The 21,212-nt window shown below is 34.7% G+C and overlaps 2 protein-coding genes across 2 annotated transcripts; both read left to right on the top strand.

Moving 5' to 3' along the window:
* Window positions 1–1,014: 1,014 nt before the first annotated feature.
* Window positions 1,015–8,886, top strand: LOC122317488 (bidirectional sugar transporter SWEET17-like). Its single transcript, XM_043134607.1, has 6 exons — window positions 1,015–1,289; window positions 1,437–1,473; window positions 1,584–1,794; window positions 1,895–2,056; window positions 2,337–2,456; window positions 8,531–8,886. The coding sequence occupies exons 1-6, from the start codon at window positions 1,256–1,258 to the stop codon at window positions 8,753–8,755; spliced, it is 789 nt and encodes a 262-aa protein (XP_042990541.1). The 5' UTR covers window positions 1,015–1,255; the 3' UTR covers window positions 8,756–8,886.
* Window positions 8,887–12,291: 3,405 nt separating this feature from the next.
* LOC122314966 lies at window positions 12,292–13,241 on the top strand. The gene has a single exon (XM_043130624.1). The coding sequence runs from the start codon at window positions 12,395–12,397 to the stop codon at window positions 13,028–13,030; it is 636 nt and encodes a 211-aa protein (XP_042986558.1). The 5' UTR covers window positions 12,292–12,394; the 3' UTR covers window positions 13,031–13,241.
* The last annotated feature ends 7,971 nt before the right edge of the window (window positions 13,242–21,212 follow it).

Below are 21,212 nucleotides of genomic sequence, written 5' to 3'. Positions count from 1 at the left end.
ATGTTAACATGCTTTCGGCATGTTAATAAATAAAGTTACAAATATGAAATATAGTTAATATATTATTATCCTAAATTAAGTGGAGAATTCAAATTTGAAGTGATCAAATTAACTACTATACTACTAATTATTCATTTGCTAAAGGTGTCTATGCATGCATGATGGAGTAGTACTACGCATGCATGGATGATGATCGATGATTCTAATTTATCAGTGCGCCATTCAACAAAAAGATTGCTTTCAATTAAGCAAAAGTCATAGCTAGATCGATCGATTTGCGCTTAATTATAAATTATTTCCCAGATCATGATCTACGAATTTTAATTAAAAATTGAGTGTGCATGCCAGGCTAGGGCACAAAAAAGTGTAACATTTTGCCATTTTAAACCAGATTATGAATCACATGATGGCAGTATATAAGCACAACCAGGACAGTGAATTGACTTTAATTATTGGAAATATCGGAGCAATATTGCTTTTTATCATAAGTTTTATCATTTTCGATCACTCCTTATTGACATGTTTTAACCAAACAGTCATATATATATATATATATATATCACTTAAATAAATAATATTTCTCATAATTAATAGGTGTCAAAATTTGGAGTATCGACCCAACCATTGGCAAATATCCAAAGCCCAAACTTTTGTATAAGTTGAAGTACCACAATAGTTATATATATATATATATATATATATGTATATAATGTGTGTGTTTGGATGGTCTCCAAATCTTTCGTACTGAGTTTTAATGTCTTATATAATATATATTATAAGGTAATGGTTGGGTAGCTATGGGCAATATTTTTATTTCAGATTGATAAGATGAATGTACCCCGGCAAGCAAGCTAGCATCGCACCTGCCTCTTGCCCATCTTCGCATGCAACTTGCAATTTAAAAATTAAGTATGATAATATATTAATATGCTGATCATAATCATCATCATCATATATATGATTAGTTAACAAGAGCTAGCGATCGATCGAGCGTCATAATTATGAAGTGAGAGGTGTCTTAAATTTGTACGTACGAAAACAACGATAACCAGCTTGATGCACGTTGAATGACTCAAACCATTGATCAGGAAGGTGCTTCAAATTGAAATCCCAAATTAAAGAAAAGCGGCTTCGAAACTTTGTTCAAACCATACGCAAACGTCGTCCCTCTAGCTAGCCAGCCAGTACCTCCCATTTCTTCACATTTTTTCTTTCAGAATTCTTCTTTTCTTTTCGTTTCTTTTTCTGTGTAAACATGGCTACCCTAAGTTTCTTTGTTGGAGTTATAGGTAATAAACATTTTCATTCTCCACGACATCCATGCATGTGTTTTTAGCGGTACTGGGCATGTTTAATTCAAGGTAATTCTCGATTCAGGCTGCAAACATGGAGGCATTTAGCTAACAATAATCTCTTTGATCATTTGGTTTTTACAGGCAACATCATCTCAGTGCTACTCTTTCTTTCTCCCTTGTAAGTTTATTATACATAAGCTAGCTCATCCAAATTACATGCAACTTTTTAATTAATTTCCATATCAAATGATCAGAGAATTATTACTTAATAATAGTCATTTTTTGCAGAGGAACATTTTGTCGAATTGTTAAGCATCGAACAACAGAAGAGTTTGAGAGCTTTCCTTACATTTGCACATTACTGAGTTCATCATTATGGACTTACTATGGAGTTACAAAGCCTGGAAGCCTGCTTGTGGCTACTATCAACAGTTTTGGTGTTGTTGTGGAGATTATTTTCATTTCCTTGTTCCTTGTATTTGCAACTCCAAGGGTTAGGGTAAGTCGTTGCCCCCCACAATTATCGTTCTAACGAACGCGTCTGTTATCATCATCATCCCCGTACTTAGAGCTATAATTATTAATGTTCTTTGAATCAGGCGAAGACTGCAACATTAGTTGCAGTTTTGAATGTGGGATTCCTCGCAGGAGTGATGTTGATTACTGGTTTTTTGTTGCACGGAGATATAAAGATCGAAGTCATAGGATTCTTGTCTGCAGGCTTGAATATAGTCATGTACGGTTCACCTCTGGCAGCCATGGTAAGAGCTTAATTAGCTTGAGCGAGCAATATCTATCAACTGCGTAGAAGCCATTAATGGTGATCGAGCAGCTTCTAGTCTTCTTGATCTTCTTCATTGTCCTTTTTAGCTTAATTTGTGTCAAAGGGATTTCGTGGAGTTGGATTGATTTTCATTTAATTAATATATATCATGTGGGCAACCCTAAAATGATGGAAGGATTAGCCTTCCATAACCAAAATAAATGCTTTAATTTCCTGTAATTCTTTATTTAATTTTTTGCATGCATTGAAATGTGTAGAAAAGGGTGGTGTCAACGAAAAGCGTGGAGTACATGCCTTTCCTTCTCTCCTTTTTCGTTTTCTTGAATGGAGGGATTTGGACTTTCTATGCCGTCCTTGTGAAGGATGTCTTTCTCGCAGTAAGTTCTCCTAGCCTCGCTAGCTCATGCTCAATTATTCACACCATGATCTTCTGTATTATCTTTTAAATTAAATTATATTAAATAATTATGATGTATTGTAAAAACTTTCAAATATAATTATTTGTATATATATAGACAGATGATGATCAGGATTTACCTACACGTGATTAATTAGGAAATTCTTTCAAACCAAGCATGAATTTGATAATGAATCTCAGAGTCTTTAGGCTTAATCCATGCCACCGCCATGCATCTCCCAATTATATATTGCTAGCTCCATCACTAGAGCGGATACCCACATGCTACGCAAGTATCTATAGCAAAATTTATTAAATATAATACTACTCTATTTAACTAAGTCAGCATATCTTAAGCCATTATACATTGAATAGATGCTTTAAAAGAGTATGCATTTACACTGTGAAAAGAGTCTCCTCTCTATTTTCTCTATAGAAACTAGAGGTGGTGAAAAGCAGTTATAACTAACTACATAGGAACGAGTGGGTGAGGCAACCATGGAAGAGAATTCAAATGGTAGGATGAAGAGACTGGAAGCTCAGTGGGAGAAGCTGAGGTTATTAGAGAAAAGAATTGTAGTGGATGTTAGGAAGGAGACAAAGGAGGAAGTTTGGGAGCAAGGAGAACGTAATTTCATCAGAAAGATCTGTATGGAGAGGTCAACAGGAAAGGAGATTATCTTGGCTTCGATGAGGAAAATCTGGTGAATCAGTAAGCCAGCTGAGTTTAGAGAGGTCGTTGATAATAAATTTGTTATTACTTTTCGATCCCTGGAAGATAAATTACGGGTTATGGATGGCAACCCATGGTTGTTTGACAACCATTTGTTTGCACTCCAGGCGTTTGATGCTTTTGCACAATCAAATGAGTGGTGTTTTGATTGTGAGCAGTTTTAGATTCAAATTTATAACTTACCTATGGTTTGTATGACAAAGGAGAAAGGGAGAATGATAGGTGAATCATTAGTGAGATTGATTAAAATGGATGTCCCAGTGGATGGGATAGGTTGGGGAAAGTTCTTGAGAGTTAGGGTGGAGATCCCATTGTTAAAGGATGTGGTTAGAGGTAAATGGATCGAGGTGAGGGGTCAGAATGTGTGGGCAAGTCTCAAATAAGAGAAACTACATAGATTGTGCTTCCATTGTAGATGGTTGATCCATGGGGAGAAGGGTGCGAGAATGGAGTAAAGGGACCACATAGTGGGAAGGGTATTCAGGAACAATTTGGCTCATGGCTTAGAGCTGAGGTGGGATCTAAAAAGAAAGGGAGTTGGGGAGGAGAGGCTTGGGGGAAAGAATGATAGCTTTGGAGGGGTTACTAAGGGAGAGGAGATTGAACATTCTACTGCTGCTAGGGATTGGAGAGTGTCAAAAGGGATCGAGGAAGATGTAGCAGAAAAAAATGGGGGTGGGGAGAGTAAGATTGAAGAGGTTAGGGATGAGGGGATTAGTGAGATGGTGGTTAAGGTGTGGGAGGTTGGAGATGGGCCAAAGGAAAAATTGAAAAGTAGGGAGGGAAAGGAAGGAATCGAAAAAGAAGGGAGAGGGGTGATGGTAGAAGAGATTGTGAGGGAGGCCAAAAACAGTAAGATGGAGAGGGAGGAGCTACTGGTGGTACAAGCTATAGGTAATGAGGGGGAGGGGAGAGATAAAAAGCAAGAGCCAAGGAAGACCTGGAAGAGGAGAGCAAGGGGGTGGCAAAACAGAAGGGAGGGAGGTGAGTTTAGAGAGAAAAAAGAGGTGGATTGGGAGAGAAGAGGAAAAGAATAGAGATGGGGGTGAGATTACAAAGAAGTTGAGGAAGGAATTTGGGGGTAGCAGTTCACTTTTATTGGCAGGTACTGCGAGGCAGCCCTGCCAAGTCAATGAGAGTCTTGAGTTGGAACTGCCAAGGGCTTGGCAACCTTCAGACAGTTCAAATCTTTTGCAAACTTGCAAAGGAAAATATGCCATATTTTGTTTTCATTATGGAGACGAAATTGAGATCGAAGAAAATAAAGGTGGTGCAAAAGAAGCTTGGATTTAAAGGATGTTTGGTTGTGGAGCCGAGGGGGTTTGAGTGGAGGTTTGGTAATGCTATGGAAGGATGTGGATAGGGTCAAGTTATGGAACTATTCTCAATGGCATATCAGCTTATGGGTGCAAGACAAATGGGGGAGTCCTAGGTGGCTCTTTATAGAGGAAGGTATCCTGGGAGCTATTATAAGTCATTAAGCCTTCCCCTGAGGTAGGCTGGTGTGTAATTGGTGACTTCACTGAAATTGTGTCTTAATGAGAAAAATGGAGGGGAGGGAAAGAAGGGAGGGAGAGATGGAGGATTTTAGAATTGCTTTAACAAATGAGGGATTGAGTGATCTTGGATTGAGGGGCATTAAATACACATGGAGTTATGGCCATGAAGATGATTCTTTTGTTAAGGAGAGGTTGGGTTGAGCAGCTGCAAACCAAGTTTGAATGAGGGTTTTTATTGAGGTTGGAGTGGAGACAATGATAGCTTGGTGCTCTAACCACTATCCTGCTCACCTGCTTAAGGGAATGTGCTATTAATGTGAAAAGAAAGCAAATATTTTGTTATGAAATAAGTTGGGATAATGATGGGGAGTGTGGGGCAATAGTGAATGAGGTGTGGAGGAGGAATGATGGGGAGAAAGGAAATCTATTCAGTGTTTAGAGAAACCTTAATGCTTCTAGACAAGCTCTCAGATTGTGGTCCAAAGGGAAGGACTTGAAGAGAGGAGCAAAGATTAACATGCTTTTAGGCAAGCTCAAAGAACTAAAAGAAAAGGAAGGGCCTGAACATATTACTGAGATAAAGAGGGTTAGTGGGGAGTTGGACAAGTTGCTAGAACAAGAAAATATATGATGGAAGCAAAGAGCTAAGGCTCACTGGTTACAACAAGGGAATCGTAATACAAAATTTTTTTTATGCCTATGCAAGTTAGAGAAAAAGGTGTTGAATGTTACTATTTCTCATAATCAAAGTGCCTTTATCTCAGACAAGCTCATTACGAATAACATTATGGTAGCCTTTTAGTTTCTCCACTCGATGCAATCGAGGCAAAAAGGTAAAACAGGTAGTATGACCATAAAAATTGACATGTCAAAGGCATACGATAAAGTTGAATGACCTTTTTTGAAAGCCATGTTGATTAGATTGGGGTTTGGGGAAAAGTTAAATAGGCTACTAATGGTATGTGTTCAAACAGTTAGCTACTTAGTGGTAGTGAATAGCAAGCCTGGGAAGAAAATTATACCATCTAGGGGGTTAAGGCAAGGAGACCGACCATCCCCCTATTTGTTTTTGGTTTGTGCCGAGGGATTAAGCCAAATGTTCTTGAAAGTTGGAAGAGAATGTGTTATGAGATGAGTTGTAGCTATGAGGGGAGGGTTGAGGCTCAATCATCTGCTTTTGTGTGATCTTTGGAATGGCAACTAATGATGAATGAAGAAGAATTTATTCTATCCTAGAATGCTATGAAAAGGCCTTGGGCAGAAGCTAAACAAGCATAAGACATCCATTTTCTTTAGTACAAACACTAAAGAAAGTGTGAAGGGGGAAATCTTTAAGAATGTTGGGTCCTTTATCTATGCTAGATATGAAAAATATCTTGGATTGCCAGCAATTATAGGTAGATCAAAGTATAATGCTATGAGAGTTCTTAAGGAAAGGGTATGGAATAGGATCCAAAACTAGAAAAATGGCTTCCTCTCTAAAGCTAGGACGGAAGTACTGATTAAGCCTATTCTACAAGCCATTCTCACATACATTATGAGTGTATTTAAGCTGCCTCAATGATTGTGTGCTGAAATTAAATAGCTATTTGCAAAATTCTAGTGGTCTCAATATAAAGAAGGCAATGAGATCCATTGGTGGAAGTGGAGTATAATGGGGCTAAGTAAAACAAGTGAGGGATTGGGTTTTAGACAGCTTGAAAACTTCAATATAGCTATGCTAGCTAAGCAATGGTAGAGAATGCTGAAAGACCCTAACTCTCTTGTTGCTAGAATTTTTAAAAAAAAGTATTTCAGAAACTCGCAACTGCTTGATGCCTCTTTGGGCAAGTCCTTATCTTTTATTTGGACGAGTGTATGGTTAGCTTTGGGGGTGATAAGGAGAGGAATGATTTGGAGGGTGGGAAATGGGGAAGATATCAAAATCTGGGGACAAAAATGGTTTCCTAAATCTATGACAGGGTGTTTACAAACTCAAGTGAAAGTGCTAAATGAAGATGCTCAAGTGTGTGAGTTGATTAATGAGGCTGTAAAAGGATAGAAGGAGGAACTTGTGAGGCAGATTTTCGATGAAGAGGAAGCTAACTTGATCTTTTCTTTACCTATCAGTCCAATAGGAGCAGCTGACAAATTGATCTAGGAGCCTACAAAAAATGGTAAGTATTCAATAAGGAGTGCCTACCATATGAAGTAGAAGGCGAGGCAAAGGGAGGGAGGGAGAGATATCTAGGGATGGGGGAGATGAGGTAATATGGAAGCAAATATGGAGACTGGGTGTTCCAGGGGCTATAAAACATTTTATGTGGAAGCTAGCCAACAACATTCTCCCTACAAAGTTGAACTTATGACAGAAAAGGGCGATAAAAGAAGCAAATTGTCCTATCTATTTGACAGAAGAGGAATATGTGATGCATGCTCTTTGGTGATGCCCAACAACTTCTGACGTGTGGGCAGAGGTGGGGAGTCTTGTACAAAAATGAAGGGTAGGGGTGAAGAGCTTTTTTCAAGTTTGGGATGAAATGCTCAACAAACTTACAAATGAGAATATTGAGAAAATGACTATGATCACGAAAATATCTAGCATAGGAGAAATAAAGTCATATTTGAGAAGAAATTCTTACACCCTGTTAATGTTGTATAGATATCATTGGTGGGGTATGAAGAGTTTAAGTTGGCTTAAGAGAAGATAGAGGGCGTGGTAGCAGAAGAGACTGTTAGTGCATAAAAGGGTGGAGGTAAAGGGTGGAAAAAGCCAAGAAGGTTGAAGCTTAAAGCCAATTTGGATGCAGCTCTCAACGTGTCCTTTCAGAGTATGGATATTGGGGTTGTTATAAGGGATTGCAATGGAGAGGTTACTGCTGTAAAGTGTGCAAAAAGGAAATATAGTAGCTATGCTTTCATTGTAGAATGTACTGCACTATGGGAAGCAATGATTCCGTGTGAAGAATTGGGGCTAAGGGATGTTATGTTTGAAGGGGATGCAAAGGGTGTAATCAATGCTATTATGAAGGAAGACAAAGATGACTTCAGATTTGGTCTTGTGGTGGAAGGATTACAACAGTAACTATAATAGCTAGGAGGTGGGTTTTACATCAAAAGGGTTATGAGGTAGCTCATCAACTGGCTAAAATGGCTTTGTTTTGTGATGATGACATGTATACTGTTATTGGGTCGAAGAGGGTCTAGATTTGATTACTAATCAGTTGATTATAGGAAAAATGTATACTGTTACTGATACAAATTGAATATGAATACAATGAAATTTATTTTCAAAATAAAAAAGAGTATGCATTTTGACTTTTAAAATTCAACTCGATTTGTACAGTACTGTATGTTAGGAATGATAAAACAAAAATGATCAAATCAATCACGCACGATACACTTGATTTACTTGATTCAGTAACGTGTATAATTCACGAAATTACATAAGATTTTATTTCAAGTGATAGTCTAATAAATAGTGCGGCAATATAATGGCCATACGAAAATAATACAATATATATATATAATAAATCCTAATTAGCAATATGGTCGGATCAACTCAAGAGCTAAAAACGGGTCCAAAATTTTTCCTACACAAAAAAGCCCAACACAATGTATGGGTGACTTCGGCTTTAGATCAAATTGCATTTGATAGATGCTCCATTCCGGACAACTATTGTACTATATATGCGTGACATTCTTAGATTTGTGAAGTGTGTATCTGAAGAGACAGGAACATGTTTGCATTATATTTTTGTTATTCATTTTGTGATCATAAATGTAAAACTATGATCAAAGAATGTGTTTGAAACAAGTTGATCATGGAGGGAGTTGTTGTAGGTGCCAAATGGGGCTGGATTTATTATGGGAATAGCCCAGCTGGTTTTATATGCAATATACAGGAATCCTAAGTCATCATCCAAGAAAATGTATGAGGATTTGGAGGATCATGAGTCCCAGCATGAACACCTTCTTCCCTCTATCGGTACTTCTATGCAGGAAAGTATTTCAGCACACAGCCAAAGGTCTAATGGCAATCGTGATGAGAAAGAGGAAGATATGTAGGTAGCTGGCAGCTACTGATAAAGATCAAGAGGACTAATCTAGGAATTTCATTTGAAAACCTTTGCACCAGACACTATTCATATAACATAATTTGATTTATAAGATTTAAATATTAAAATTTATATTCAAAATCAAATTATACCACGTGAATGATATTTGATGTAAAGGCATTTAAATAAAATTATTTATTTCATTTATTTCTTTAATTATCCCAATCATGTGTGAGATTGCAAGTTTTTATATGTTTTTACATAAAAAAGGAAAGGGTGGTACTCTTTTTTTTGTTGGACCATTAGTGAGGAAAGTGATTGGTTAATGGGGTAATAAAATATTATTAGAATATTATTTTTTTAATATTATTATTGTTTTGATAATTGAAAATTTTGAATTTTTTATTATATTTTAAATAAAAATTTAAAAAAATCATAATAATAAAATGAGATGAGATTTTTACTATTCAAATGAGTCCTTAGGTTTCAATTTTTGTGCTTAAATTCTCATAAACCATAACAAGGTATTTCACATGGGCCTTCCGTCTTTACATAAATAAATTTCCTACATTTGCTGGGTCGGAAGATTAGACTTATCTAACCCAAATATTTGGGTTGTGACATGTGGATTATAGCTTTTGGGTTTTGCAAATAATGAGGTTCGGCTGAAGGTTGTCGCCTAATTGCTCTGAAACTACAGCCCCCTGGCCCAAATTACAAAAACAAAAACATTATAACAAACTTTTGGGAAATGAGAGATGAGATAAGATGAAAAATTTATGAATAGTAATAAAATAATTTAAATTAAAATATTTTATAGGATTTTAAAAAATGAGAAAAAAATTAAATAAAAATATTATAGAATTAAAATACTATTATAATCAAAACTGCTAGGTAGAGTCGTCATATACAAGTGGTGTGTAAACAAATTATGAAAAGAATAAAAAATAAATAAAAATGACAAAAACATACATCTCTCTTTCTCTTTCTTTTTTCTCATCTCTCTCTTTTTTTATTTAATCTCTTTCTCGCCTATGGGTTCTTCTTTCTTGCCATCTTCTTCCCCCATCTTATATCTCTCAAACTTGTCTCCACTATCCTTCACTGGTTTACCTTATATCGTCTTCATTTTGCCAAAACCACCCAACACTGACAAACTCTCTTTGATTTATTCCTCCTGCCCTCTCTCTCTCTCTCTGTCTCTCTCTCACACACACACACACACATTTTGGTCTTCTTAGATTTTCTTTAGTCTCGTCCCTTTACTACCTGTTAGATTTTATTTTCGGTGGAAAAATATCAGGTTGGTTTTAAGATATCCCACCATCCCATAGCATTCAATTAAAGGTTTTTTTCATCTTTATTTTTTTTTTCCAGCTTTTTCTCTTAAGTTTGCTCCTTAGGTGCTTATTAAATGGCAACTAACAAAATTGATTGAGAGAGAACAAAAGAGAGAGGAGGGAAAAAATATATATAAAATGGTGCCAATTGCGCGCCATTTGCATCTGACACTTGCAACAGGGATTTTTCTATAATTTTTATTAGAAAGCTCGCAATGCCCTGACCCACCATGTTTCCCACTACTAGCAACCATTGGCTAGAGGGCTCTTCACCAATGTTTTGAATACCGTACCGGATGGCGTACCGGTCAAGGCACTGGAATGAAATATTTCGATACCGGTATCGTTTCGTGTACCATTTCGGGATAGTCGATATATAAATAAATTATATATATAAATATATATATAAATTATATTTCAAAATAATAATCTATATATGAATAAATTATACATGAATACATATGTATATATAAATTATAAATAGTCTAATATGAATTGGGGTCAAAAAATAAGATTATAACTTAAAAAAATGAAAAAAAAAAAAACATGAAGGCCGAATTACCGAAATACCGGCCTGTACAGGCCGGTACGTAGGCCGGTACAGGCCGAAATACAGGCCGGTACAGGCTGGTACGACCGGTATTTCAGCCGGTACGAAACAAGTACTTTACCTGTACCAGCCTGGTGACCGATACGAAATGTACCGGCCGTACCGACCGGTACGGTACGGTACCAAAAATATTGCTCTTCCCTCCCTCCGTAATAAAGGGGTGTAAGTTTAAGGGTGTAAAAAAAAATGAAGAAATCGGACCAGACCCAACTAAATTAATCAAATCGATTCAGTTTTAGATTGGTCCAATATGAAATCGATTTTCGTAATGACAAAATTTTTCAAACCTGATCCAGTTCTGGTTTTAGGCTTTTTAGGCCCAGACCGAACCGGTTTTATATAATATATATTTTAATTTTTTTAGTATAATAATATAATAATATTATAATATTTATATATAATAATATAAATTAATAAATCGCATCAATATTTTTTATCACTTAAAATCAATTTAAAATTGAAAAAAAAATCTAAATATCAAAATATTTGAATTTATATACTAATAAATAAGATCACTAAATATTATTTATGGAAGTAGTAAGTGAGCTCCCATCAACATTGTTATATATGATAATATCATGTATGCATGCATGTATGTATATATATATATATTTTTTTATAAACATTTTTTCTTTTACAAATTTGCATTTTATTCAAATTAAAAAACTAGACCAGAATTGGTAAAATCGGATGTACCGGTTTAGGAGAGTAACCAGTGCATAATCGGTTTTTGAAAATATAAAATCAGTACATACAAATTTGATCTTAAATTTTATTCAAAACTGGGCTGGATCGAACTGGTTACATCCCTAGGTGTAAGTAATTTGGTCCAGATTAGAAAATCCAACCGGATTGAACCAAACTGATAAATATATCGATCCAATCTAGATCATATATAGCTTATAATCGTAGTTTTCGGTCCGATCTAGTGGTGTATTTTTTTTTTTATCGGATTGAACCGACAGAAGCATATATAATAGAGGTTTTTAAAATATATTATTTTATATAATAGTTATCTAAGTTAATTATATAATTTTTATCTAATCGATAATCATTGACTATATGTTTTTGGAGTTTAGATGACATTGTAATTTTAAATTTCATTTTTTCTATTTTTTTTATCTTGCTGATTCTCGTCTATAGATATATCCCCCTATCATATGGATAATCTTTTCAACTTTTTTTATGTTATTTTCAAGTAAAAAATGTGTAAATAAAGATAAATAATTGATATTAAAAAGTGTAAATATTGTGAACTTTTGTGTATTGTTGGATCGAAAATAGTCGAAATACACATTAAAAATCATTTTGAGTTTTATGATTAATCTATTTTATATTAATCTAGACGGATAGCTAACTGTCTAGTCTATAAGAGTAATTGATTAAAAAAAAAAGAGTAGAATAAAATTTTTGAACCATAACCTTCCCGAAACCGATGCTGCATTAAAAATGATGGGTGTTTGTTAAGATTCCGCACCAGCTTGTTACATATATATATATATATATATATATATATATATATATTTATGTGTGTGCGCGCGCCGATTAGGGAAAAATAATAATAATGTTTTGAAGGATGAATAAATTGTATTGAATTGAAATATTTTCAGCTGAAATGGGGAAATGGAGGGATAGTTTGCTAGTCGGTGGTGCCGCCCTTGGGGAAAGAAGTAGATATTAATGGAGGCCGTATCCGTGTATGGCCCAGCTACCATTCAATTACATTTCCTCTACGATAGAAATACAGACAGATCGAGAAGAGACAGCACGAAAGAGCAAGAAAGAAGGAAAGAGAGAGAAGATGGGCTTCTTCTTCTTCGCCGAAAGTTTCATACTTTCCCCAACGATCATATGCCTCCTCCTGTTCATTTCAACATCTTTAGCGTCAGAAACCAACCCCACAACCCCCACGCGCTCAGCCTATGAAGTTATTCAGGGCTACAACTTCCCTGTTGGCATCCTCCCCAAAGGTGTGCTAGGCTATAATCTTGATCCCTCCACGGGAAAATTTTCTGCCTACTTGGGCGGTAGCTGCAGCTTCTCGCTCGAAGGGTCGTACCAGTTGAAGTACAAATCCACTATCAGAGGTTCTATTTCGCAAGGCAAGCTCTCGAGCTTGGAGGGCGTTAGTGTGAAGCTCTTCTTCTTCTGGGTTGACATTGTTGAGGTACAGAGGAAAGGGGATAGTCTCGGATTCTCGGTCGGGATAGCCGGTGCGGATTTTCCTATTGATAACTTTGAGGAGTGCCCTCAGTGTGGTTGCGGATTGAATTGCAATGATGGGCAACTAAAGGAGGTCAGATCAATCCCGATTGTTTCTTCTTATTCCAAATGAAATAATTGCTTGTGGTCAGCCGAGAGTGGAGAAGAGCCATGACAATAATGGGTTGGGAGACATTTAAAATGCAGTTCGATTGGATCTGCAACTGCATAGTCGTGCAGTTTTTTTCTTTCTATGCTTATAGAGATGTGAATGAAAATCTACTGGGCTTGCTTCTAATGGTTGAGCAATTACATAAAATGATTGGATTGGTGTTTCTTTGATAGTTAGGACGCATCAAAACAAAAACCTCCGGTCAGTTTTCCTCAATCCAACCATTCGGCTTTGATTAGGAGGTGAGATTGAATTGTGAAAATGGGCAAGTAAAGAACTTTAAAACTCATTTTTTTTATAAGAAGAACAAATGCACTCATTTCAGTTGTTTTAACTGGATATCTGAATGAAAGAAGTGTGTGCTTGAAGTTGGAATCTGTGATATTGTCAGCTCAATATTATTTGTGCTCGTTCGAAATTTTACCGGTTTAATTTTCTGATTGTTGCTGATGACCTGATGGTTGGCTTCAATAAATAAAAGCATTGAAAATCATTTTCTTCCGATCACAAACAAATTGCATAGACTAAATAAAAGTGAAAGTATTTCTTTCTTTTCACCTCTTTTCCCTAAATTTGTATGCGAAAATCGGGAACAAAAAGGGGATGGTGATTGGTACAAAATTTTCTCGTCAGGTCAAATTCTTGAATATGATCCCTTCCATTCATCCCAATTTACTTTGGTTTCTGTCATCTAGGAGCTCTGTTAGGATTCTGGTTGGTAGAATTTACTTTTCAGATAAAGGTTCACTGGTATGGTACAGTTGAAGCACTGAGTCTTGTATTTGTGTCTTTAGCAAACAAAACAGAAACAGCTTAAACTTTCCTTTTTGGTTTTTGAAAATTTTCTTCATTATTTTTACCATAAATTGACTGAATGGATCTTGCATGTGTTTTTCAGCTTGGTTACACATAAGAAGGTCGAGTTAATATGCATTCAAAGGGTTTTATACTTAGGTTTTAGCCATTATCTTCATTGTCTGTATGGTTCACAAGGTCCACTGTCCTGGCTAGGTTCTTAGTACAGAGCATTCATCTATGACTTGTACAGAGTGCAGATTCCGTGACTTTCTAGGGTTGGGTTCCGATGGCTCCAATAGTTGCATGTTTTATGGTTCTATGTAGCTTTCATTATAATATATGGCTTTCCAATTAATCAGTTTTAGTAGTAGGTTCGGCTTTCTGGTTATGGTAAATAAAGGTCTCTCACAGCTCAGACCAATTTTTATTCAGCATGCTCATGAATGTACAGGGCTAGGGAGGAAATTATTGCCCCATTCATTGCACCCGAACCTGTATGATTAGCCTCCACCTTAGTTGCATCCAAGGGCGGCCTGATGTTAGCTATGTTGATTTGTCTTTAGGTACTAGGGGCTGAACACCTTTTTATCTTCCACCCAATTTTCTTATTTGGATTGAACATGTTATTTAGATCATTAAAGCACTCCAAAAGCTTCTTTAAAAAAAAAAAAGTAGTTGCAGAAAGAGGTGGCTTTTCTTTCAAATAGTTGTAATCTCTGGGTTTATCACAATTCCACTTATTGAAATATTGGCATCAACCACCAAGCTTACTTGAATGAACTGTAACTGCTAATGTTATTGATGTGTTATCTAATGTAAGATTGAAGCTTGCTTATTTTGCAGGGACCATAGAATTGAATTTTAGTAATATTGGGAAAAAAAAAAAAACAGAACTTTATCAATCCGGGTTGTAAGGAAAAACTTGAAGTTCTGCCCTTATCATGATATATTGTGGCACTGATGTTGGGAAAAACGATGATAATAAAGCAACAGTAAATAATAAATAAACAAACAATCAATCATACGATACAAATTTACATAGTTCGACAATGTGTTTACGTCCACGGAACTGCAACAGATTTTATTAAGCCTAAGGAATTACAAAATACACTTTGGGGCAAAAATTACCATTCATCATGGCCATACTTTGTTCATAATAAGCATATTTATAGGGTTACACAACGGAAACTCTAATTTTTATTTTGCTATGATATTCACTCGAGTGAAATGTCAAGCGCACTTCGAATGAACTCTCTCTCTAGTGTTCGCTTGAGTGCTGAGTCAAGCGGTCGTCGAGGAAACTCTCTGCTTAGGCTTTGCTTAAGTCCATTATCGAGTAAGACTCAAGTTTACTTTCTGTCTGACGCTTCTTGAGTCAAAAGCAATGCCAAATTTTTTTTTTGCGACCCCAAGATGCTTGGCCATGCTTGCTTCGACAAAAGGTCTATCGGCCCAAGCCTGCACTTCATGGCACAAGTCTCATTGAAAATCTACTAAAAATTGTAATATATCAGTATTGGGTCGGCTTGTCGAGTCGGCCTACCACAACAATAAACTAAGCTCCACAAAACCAACAAATGATTCATTTGACAAAAATAATTTGATCAATGATATAAATCTTACTTCTAGAAAATAATAATAAAATAGCAACGACACTTTGTTTTTACTAGCCAGCTGTCTAGATTTTGCTGAATTTCGATGAGTTTCTTCCCCCCATCCCCCAGTTTTTGAAATACAAGAATGCAGTTTTCTGGAATTGAAAAGAAAGATCATCAAATATGGTACTTTCTAACTTCTTGTATAATTTTATTTCATCAGCACAGAGGCTGACACGCGAAGTTTCCCCCCAATAACTTTACAACAAAAATGCCATGATGGGTTTTGTCGCTAACATTGGCCTGCCTTTGTTCCAAGTTTCAAACCATCAGGACCGTTTCAGAATTTCTTTTATGTCTCTCTTTAGTAGACAATGGCTAGGTAACTCATCGTGAAAATGATAAAATAATAATAATAATAATTTATCACTTTAGGAATATAATACTACCCACTTTGAATACTAAACTCCTTTGCTTAGAAGAATAAATAAATAAATAATAAACCCCATTAAGGACTTTACCATCTAGAAATTAGATATACAAGTCCCCAAAAAAGGGAAAAAAAAGAAAAAAAAGAAATGAAATAACATAAACTTTACAATGAATATTGGGTAAGATGTCAAGGATGAGTTGTATGCTCTCAGTCAATTGAATTCCATCCCAGCTTATACGTTCATTTGGATTAAGGCAAACTGGTACATTTGGAGCTCCACGCATTTTTGCCATGTTGAAGTCAAAATAGCCTCCCAACACCACAAGACTTTTGCACAGATTCAACATCAAATCCTGTCCATTGAAAAGAAACTCACCAAGAAGTGGGGCATGTTGGTAAACCCATTTAAAGGCATTATAAGAGTCACCATACACTATAATTACATTTGGATTTTCTTTCCTTAAATCTTCAATGGTTTGTCTCAGTTGATTATTGTGATATGTTAAAACATCGTTCATTCAATCACTTCAAGCAGTGAAATTGTTTTTTTTTTTCATAGGTAAAAAAGATTTTATTGATCCACGTAAATAGACAAAATTCGAGTACATAAGAATTATATAAGAAAAAGCTTAATTACAAACTACATGTTACAGATAGTAGCGTACAAGTCATTAAAATTCGTTTCATTCAATACAATAGATAAGGCCCGCAATAACAATGTATGAAAGTCTGCTTCCAATATCATAAAATTGGAATTAATAATCATTTGTTACATAGCTAGCCTTATTAAAATGAAACTCACATTGGTCATTGAAACGAATCTCATTGAAATGGGTACATTGAGAGAGTAACTAGGGATGAAATATTCTACCTTGCAAAAGCATGTGTAGGCAAGGCAGTGAAACAAGCGACGGCAAGGTACAGTACTCTGCGACCACGAAAGAAGGTCACATCCTTATTCAAATAGGGATGAAGAAAGGGTATTCCAGTTGCCAATGCTGATTAATTATAAAATGCAATAAATGTTAGTATGATCTGAGTTTAACAATAAATTAAACCCGTTATTACGGTAGTTATAAAAATCGAATACAAGCCATAAAATGCAAGATCTCGTTCCATACAAATAATAAATAAATCAAGGAATCAAATTAATTAACTTGCATGGTTTGTCCAAACTAATCAAATGTACAAACACAATGAATAGTCTACGTTAGCCAGAAAATAATGTAGGGGAAAAAACAGCAATCAGCAAGGAGTAAGCAATAAGCATGTCTCTTGAATTAAACTAAGTATTAATTGATCTCTTGATTGATTGGTCAACTCATCTCAAACTAAGTATTAATGAGACTTACTACTTTTTAAACTTTCTATATAAAAAAAATTAAACTTATCTCAACCTATTTTATACATTTACATAGGCCTATGCAAAAAATGTTATGACCTAGTCCATCTGTGAGACCTGAACTGACTCGTCCAAAAAAGCAGGTTGGAGGAAGTTGCAGGTCGAACCCGCTGAAACTGACTACCAATAAGGGTGGAAGACATGGTTGCACTTGGGTAACAAATGGAGTGTTTCGTGATCTCAACCAGCGCACCTCTACCGATTTTGAGACCCTTGGTCGTGAAGCTAAAATCGTGGAGCTCGATCAATCTCAACGAGTACAGGGTAGGTCTACAAGGTTGAGTCTTCAGGCGAGTCAGTCGGAAAGGCTGTCACCAACGCATTAACTCAGACCGATGGAAAGTGAAGAACATGCAAATCGGTCGGGGAGAAAGAAGACGAAGACGTTGCGTGCGAAGAGAAAGCTCAATGTGAAACGTTCTAGAGTCGAAGCACAGAGCCGAGGAGGGACGAGATCGCACCTCGGCCGTCTGATTCGAGCCCCGAAACACTAGAGTCTCTGATGAAGGCCGACAGAAGGCTAGTGATTTGCTCAAGTGGGGCTAATGGTGACAATTCGAATACACCAACGATAGAGATTTGTCCAGGTGGGAGGATGAAGTCATCATCGGTTTTGATGCAATTGATATCGTGCGAGTCGATCTCATTGAAGGACTGTTGGAGCATGGCAGTGAAGGATGAAGGGTTCTCGTCGAAAAGCAAGTAGGCCCTTAAGATTCCATAGCCATCTTCCATTTCCTCTTCCTAACTAAAATCGTTAGGGTTTGATCCGCCACTGACAGAGTTTTTCCTGCTTGTTGCTTCCAAACTCGAGTCGGGTCGAGTCATATCGGACTAAACTGCCATGTCACCGGGTGGGATCGGGTCGGGCCCAAACACAAAGCGGATTGCTCGGTTTGCAGCCCTACATTTACATACATACATCAACTTATTTACATTGAAATATATCTTAATAGGATTAACAAAATACTAATAGTTTCAAATTAACTGAGATCATCTCATCATTCAAATACAGAGAAGTGAAACAATGTTCTATATTAAGTTTGCAATTATAAAAAAAGATTATATATGTTTTTTATAAGTCATATGAAAGAGAATCGAAAAGCGAGGATGCCATATTAAAACGAAATAATTACAAGCATATTTTGCATTGTTTTTAACATATATTATTCATTTTCAATGGAAAATTATAACAAAAAGATTCCTATAATTGGGTGCTTGAGGCTTTTATAGGTTTCACTTTATTCAAATCTGAATTCAACTAAACACTTAGTATCTCGTTTAGTTATATAAATAAGATGAAATTAGATAAAAGTTAAAAGTTGAATAAAATATTTTTAAAATATTATTTTTTAATATTATTTTTATTTTGATACTTGAAAAAAGTTAAATTATTTATTATATTTTATGTGAAAGTTAAAAAAAAATTATAATAATTATATGAGATACCTCATCTACCAATCCAAATAAGAGGAGACCTTATTTTGAACTATAGTAACCAAGTCAATTTTACAATTATATATATATATATATATTATAATAATAAGTGACTATCTGACTGCTACAATAACTTTTTTTATTTTTCCGTTAATTTTTCTTATTTTTCTGTTAATTTTTGTTTTCCCATTAATTTGTTACCTATTATTGGCCTTAATTATTTTATTTACAATAGATCAAGGTTGTTTGTTGCATTGGAAGAAAAGAAATATGGATGCATGCACATGGTTAAAGTTGAGAAAAAATATCTCTTCAATCGAAGACTTTTCTGTTTGATGGTCAATGGGTGATAAAAAATAAAAATAAAAAATCTCTAGGGATCTCATGAACACGTTCTCCTATATGCCAAGTCTGCATGCTTTGTGAATAGACAAGTCTTTCTTTCTAATAACTATTTTCTTTAATTAAATATGATACTACTTTTTCAAAATTATAACTTTCAAATGAAAGCATTTGCTAGGTAGGTAGGTCATAGATGCATTATATGCAGTTTTTTCTTTCAAAGTTAATCAACGTGGATGTTGAATACATGATGTAGGAAAGAGACAGGCAATAAAATAGACAAGAGTGAAAGCTGACTCACTCTCTCTATACTACTCATCAATAATACTCATGAAACTAACAACAATTTATCTCATAATTAAGCAAACAATTCTATTAATTAAAGAATTAATTTGAACAAAAAACTTATTAAAAAATTAATCATATTTTTTATGTCCGTAATGTGGTGTACAGTTGTGATCTCTTAAAAATATATTAGCTTGGAGTAATTAAAATAGTCTGGTAAGTAAGAGAAATAATATATAGTCTATTCAACTTTTTATCAAATGGAAAAGTTAAAATATAAATAATATTTTGAAATCAAAAGTCATTTGATTTATTTAAGTTGACTAGACTAGCTTATATGTGCAACAAATTTTGTCGTGAACTTTGTGAAATATTATTGGGTTTCAAAGTTTTGTGACTTCTCTATAAATTTATACACATACTTAATATCAGAACTGATTAGTTTTGGCATTCAATAGAAATCAATATGTAATTCATGTATGTGCACAACACCCATTCATGGTGTGTATGTGATTGACATATATAGACCACAAATATTGTTAATACGTAGATATAACTTTTTATTCCCCATGTTTCTTGTCTTTAGCATGGAGGAAAAAATAAAGAGAAACTGAGATAAATGTTGAAAACATTCAACTGGACATACGTGCTTTATCTTTAAACTTGAAAATAAGTTTTCACAAAAATAATTCTACTTAACCACTCTACCAAGATACTCAAATTTCACAAAATTTTAAAAATAGAGTATCAATCATTAGAAGATTTAGATAGCATTGTCCTAATACAAGTATTTTTGTATAGTTGGTATTTACTATTTAATATTAATAGATCATCCAAGATATGTATTTGTGTATTATTTTGTTTATAGATTTGATTATTTGTGATTTTTATTCCTTAGATATATATTTATTCTTACCAGTCATATATGTACATTTGTTTTTTTATTTTTCTCAATTCAAAATTACATTTTTGTTTATAATTTACTATCATTTTAATCAAGTTTAAATTTATAATTAATTCTCACAATTTGTCTAATTTTTGTAGTATTATTTAATTCCATGATGGGTACGACTTTGAATATAGTTTATTCGGTCTAACATATATATTATGTCTTTCACAACACTTTATTTACAGAGGTTGGCTTTCTAGGTCTCAATTTGTAAACGTGATGATTAAGATAAGTTGATGTGTTTTTAATTTTAAAGCCAGTAGGTATCTCTCTTTTATATATTTTATTTAGAAATATCAGAAAATTGTGGGGGATAATTTGATCTCACCATTCATAATTTGTATTGATTTACCATGTTTTAAATTTTTTATATTTATATTCTTTATTTTTTTATTGATCATACATAAGCATTAAATTCGTATCATATAAGAGCATTTGTCAAATTTGAAGAATATTGTAACACAGACTTTACAAATAAATGATTCAATTTAGTGTATTAATTAATTTTTTTAAAATTATATTATTTTTATTAAAAATATTATCTTACTCAACTAAATAAACGTGGTTTAGACGTTGTTCCGACCTTAAGGTTGCTTTCGGTGTCCTCGAGCATTGAAGTTTCATGAATGCTCGACAATGTTTTAAATGTTTCATGACTCGTTGACGAGTTAGGCATATATATCAACGTTTGCAGCACGCCAACTATAAAGCAAAACGAATGGTACAAGAGATTCTACGTCACTTTAGCAGTATTTTGCTAGTGTTACAGTTGATGTTATAAGCAAATCAATATTTATCATTTCAATCATAAAAATATTGAATAGATAAAAATAAAAGAATGTAATTAAGCTTATTGTATTGTAATTTGTAGAGGATATATTATCCATAAGGCTGACGAGAAA

Source organism: Carya illinoinensis, chromosome 7 (assembly GCF_018687715.1).
Source record: "Carya illinoinensis cultivar Pawnee chromosome 7, C.illinoinensisPawnee_v1, whole genome shotgun sequence".
Taxonomy (NCBI): Eukaryota; Viridiplantae; Streptophyta; class Magnoliopsida; order Fagales; family Juglandaceae; genus Carya; species Carya illinoinensis.
This window is presented reverse-complemented; position numbering and strand designations above follow the sequence as displayed.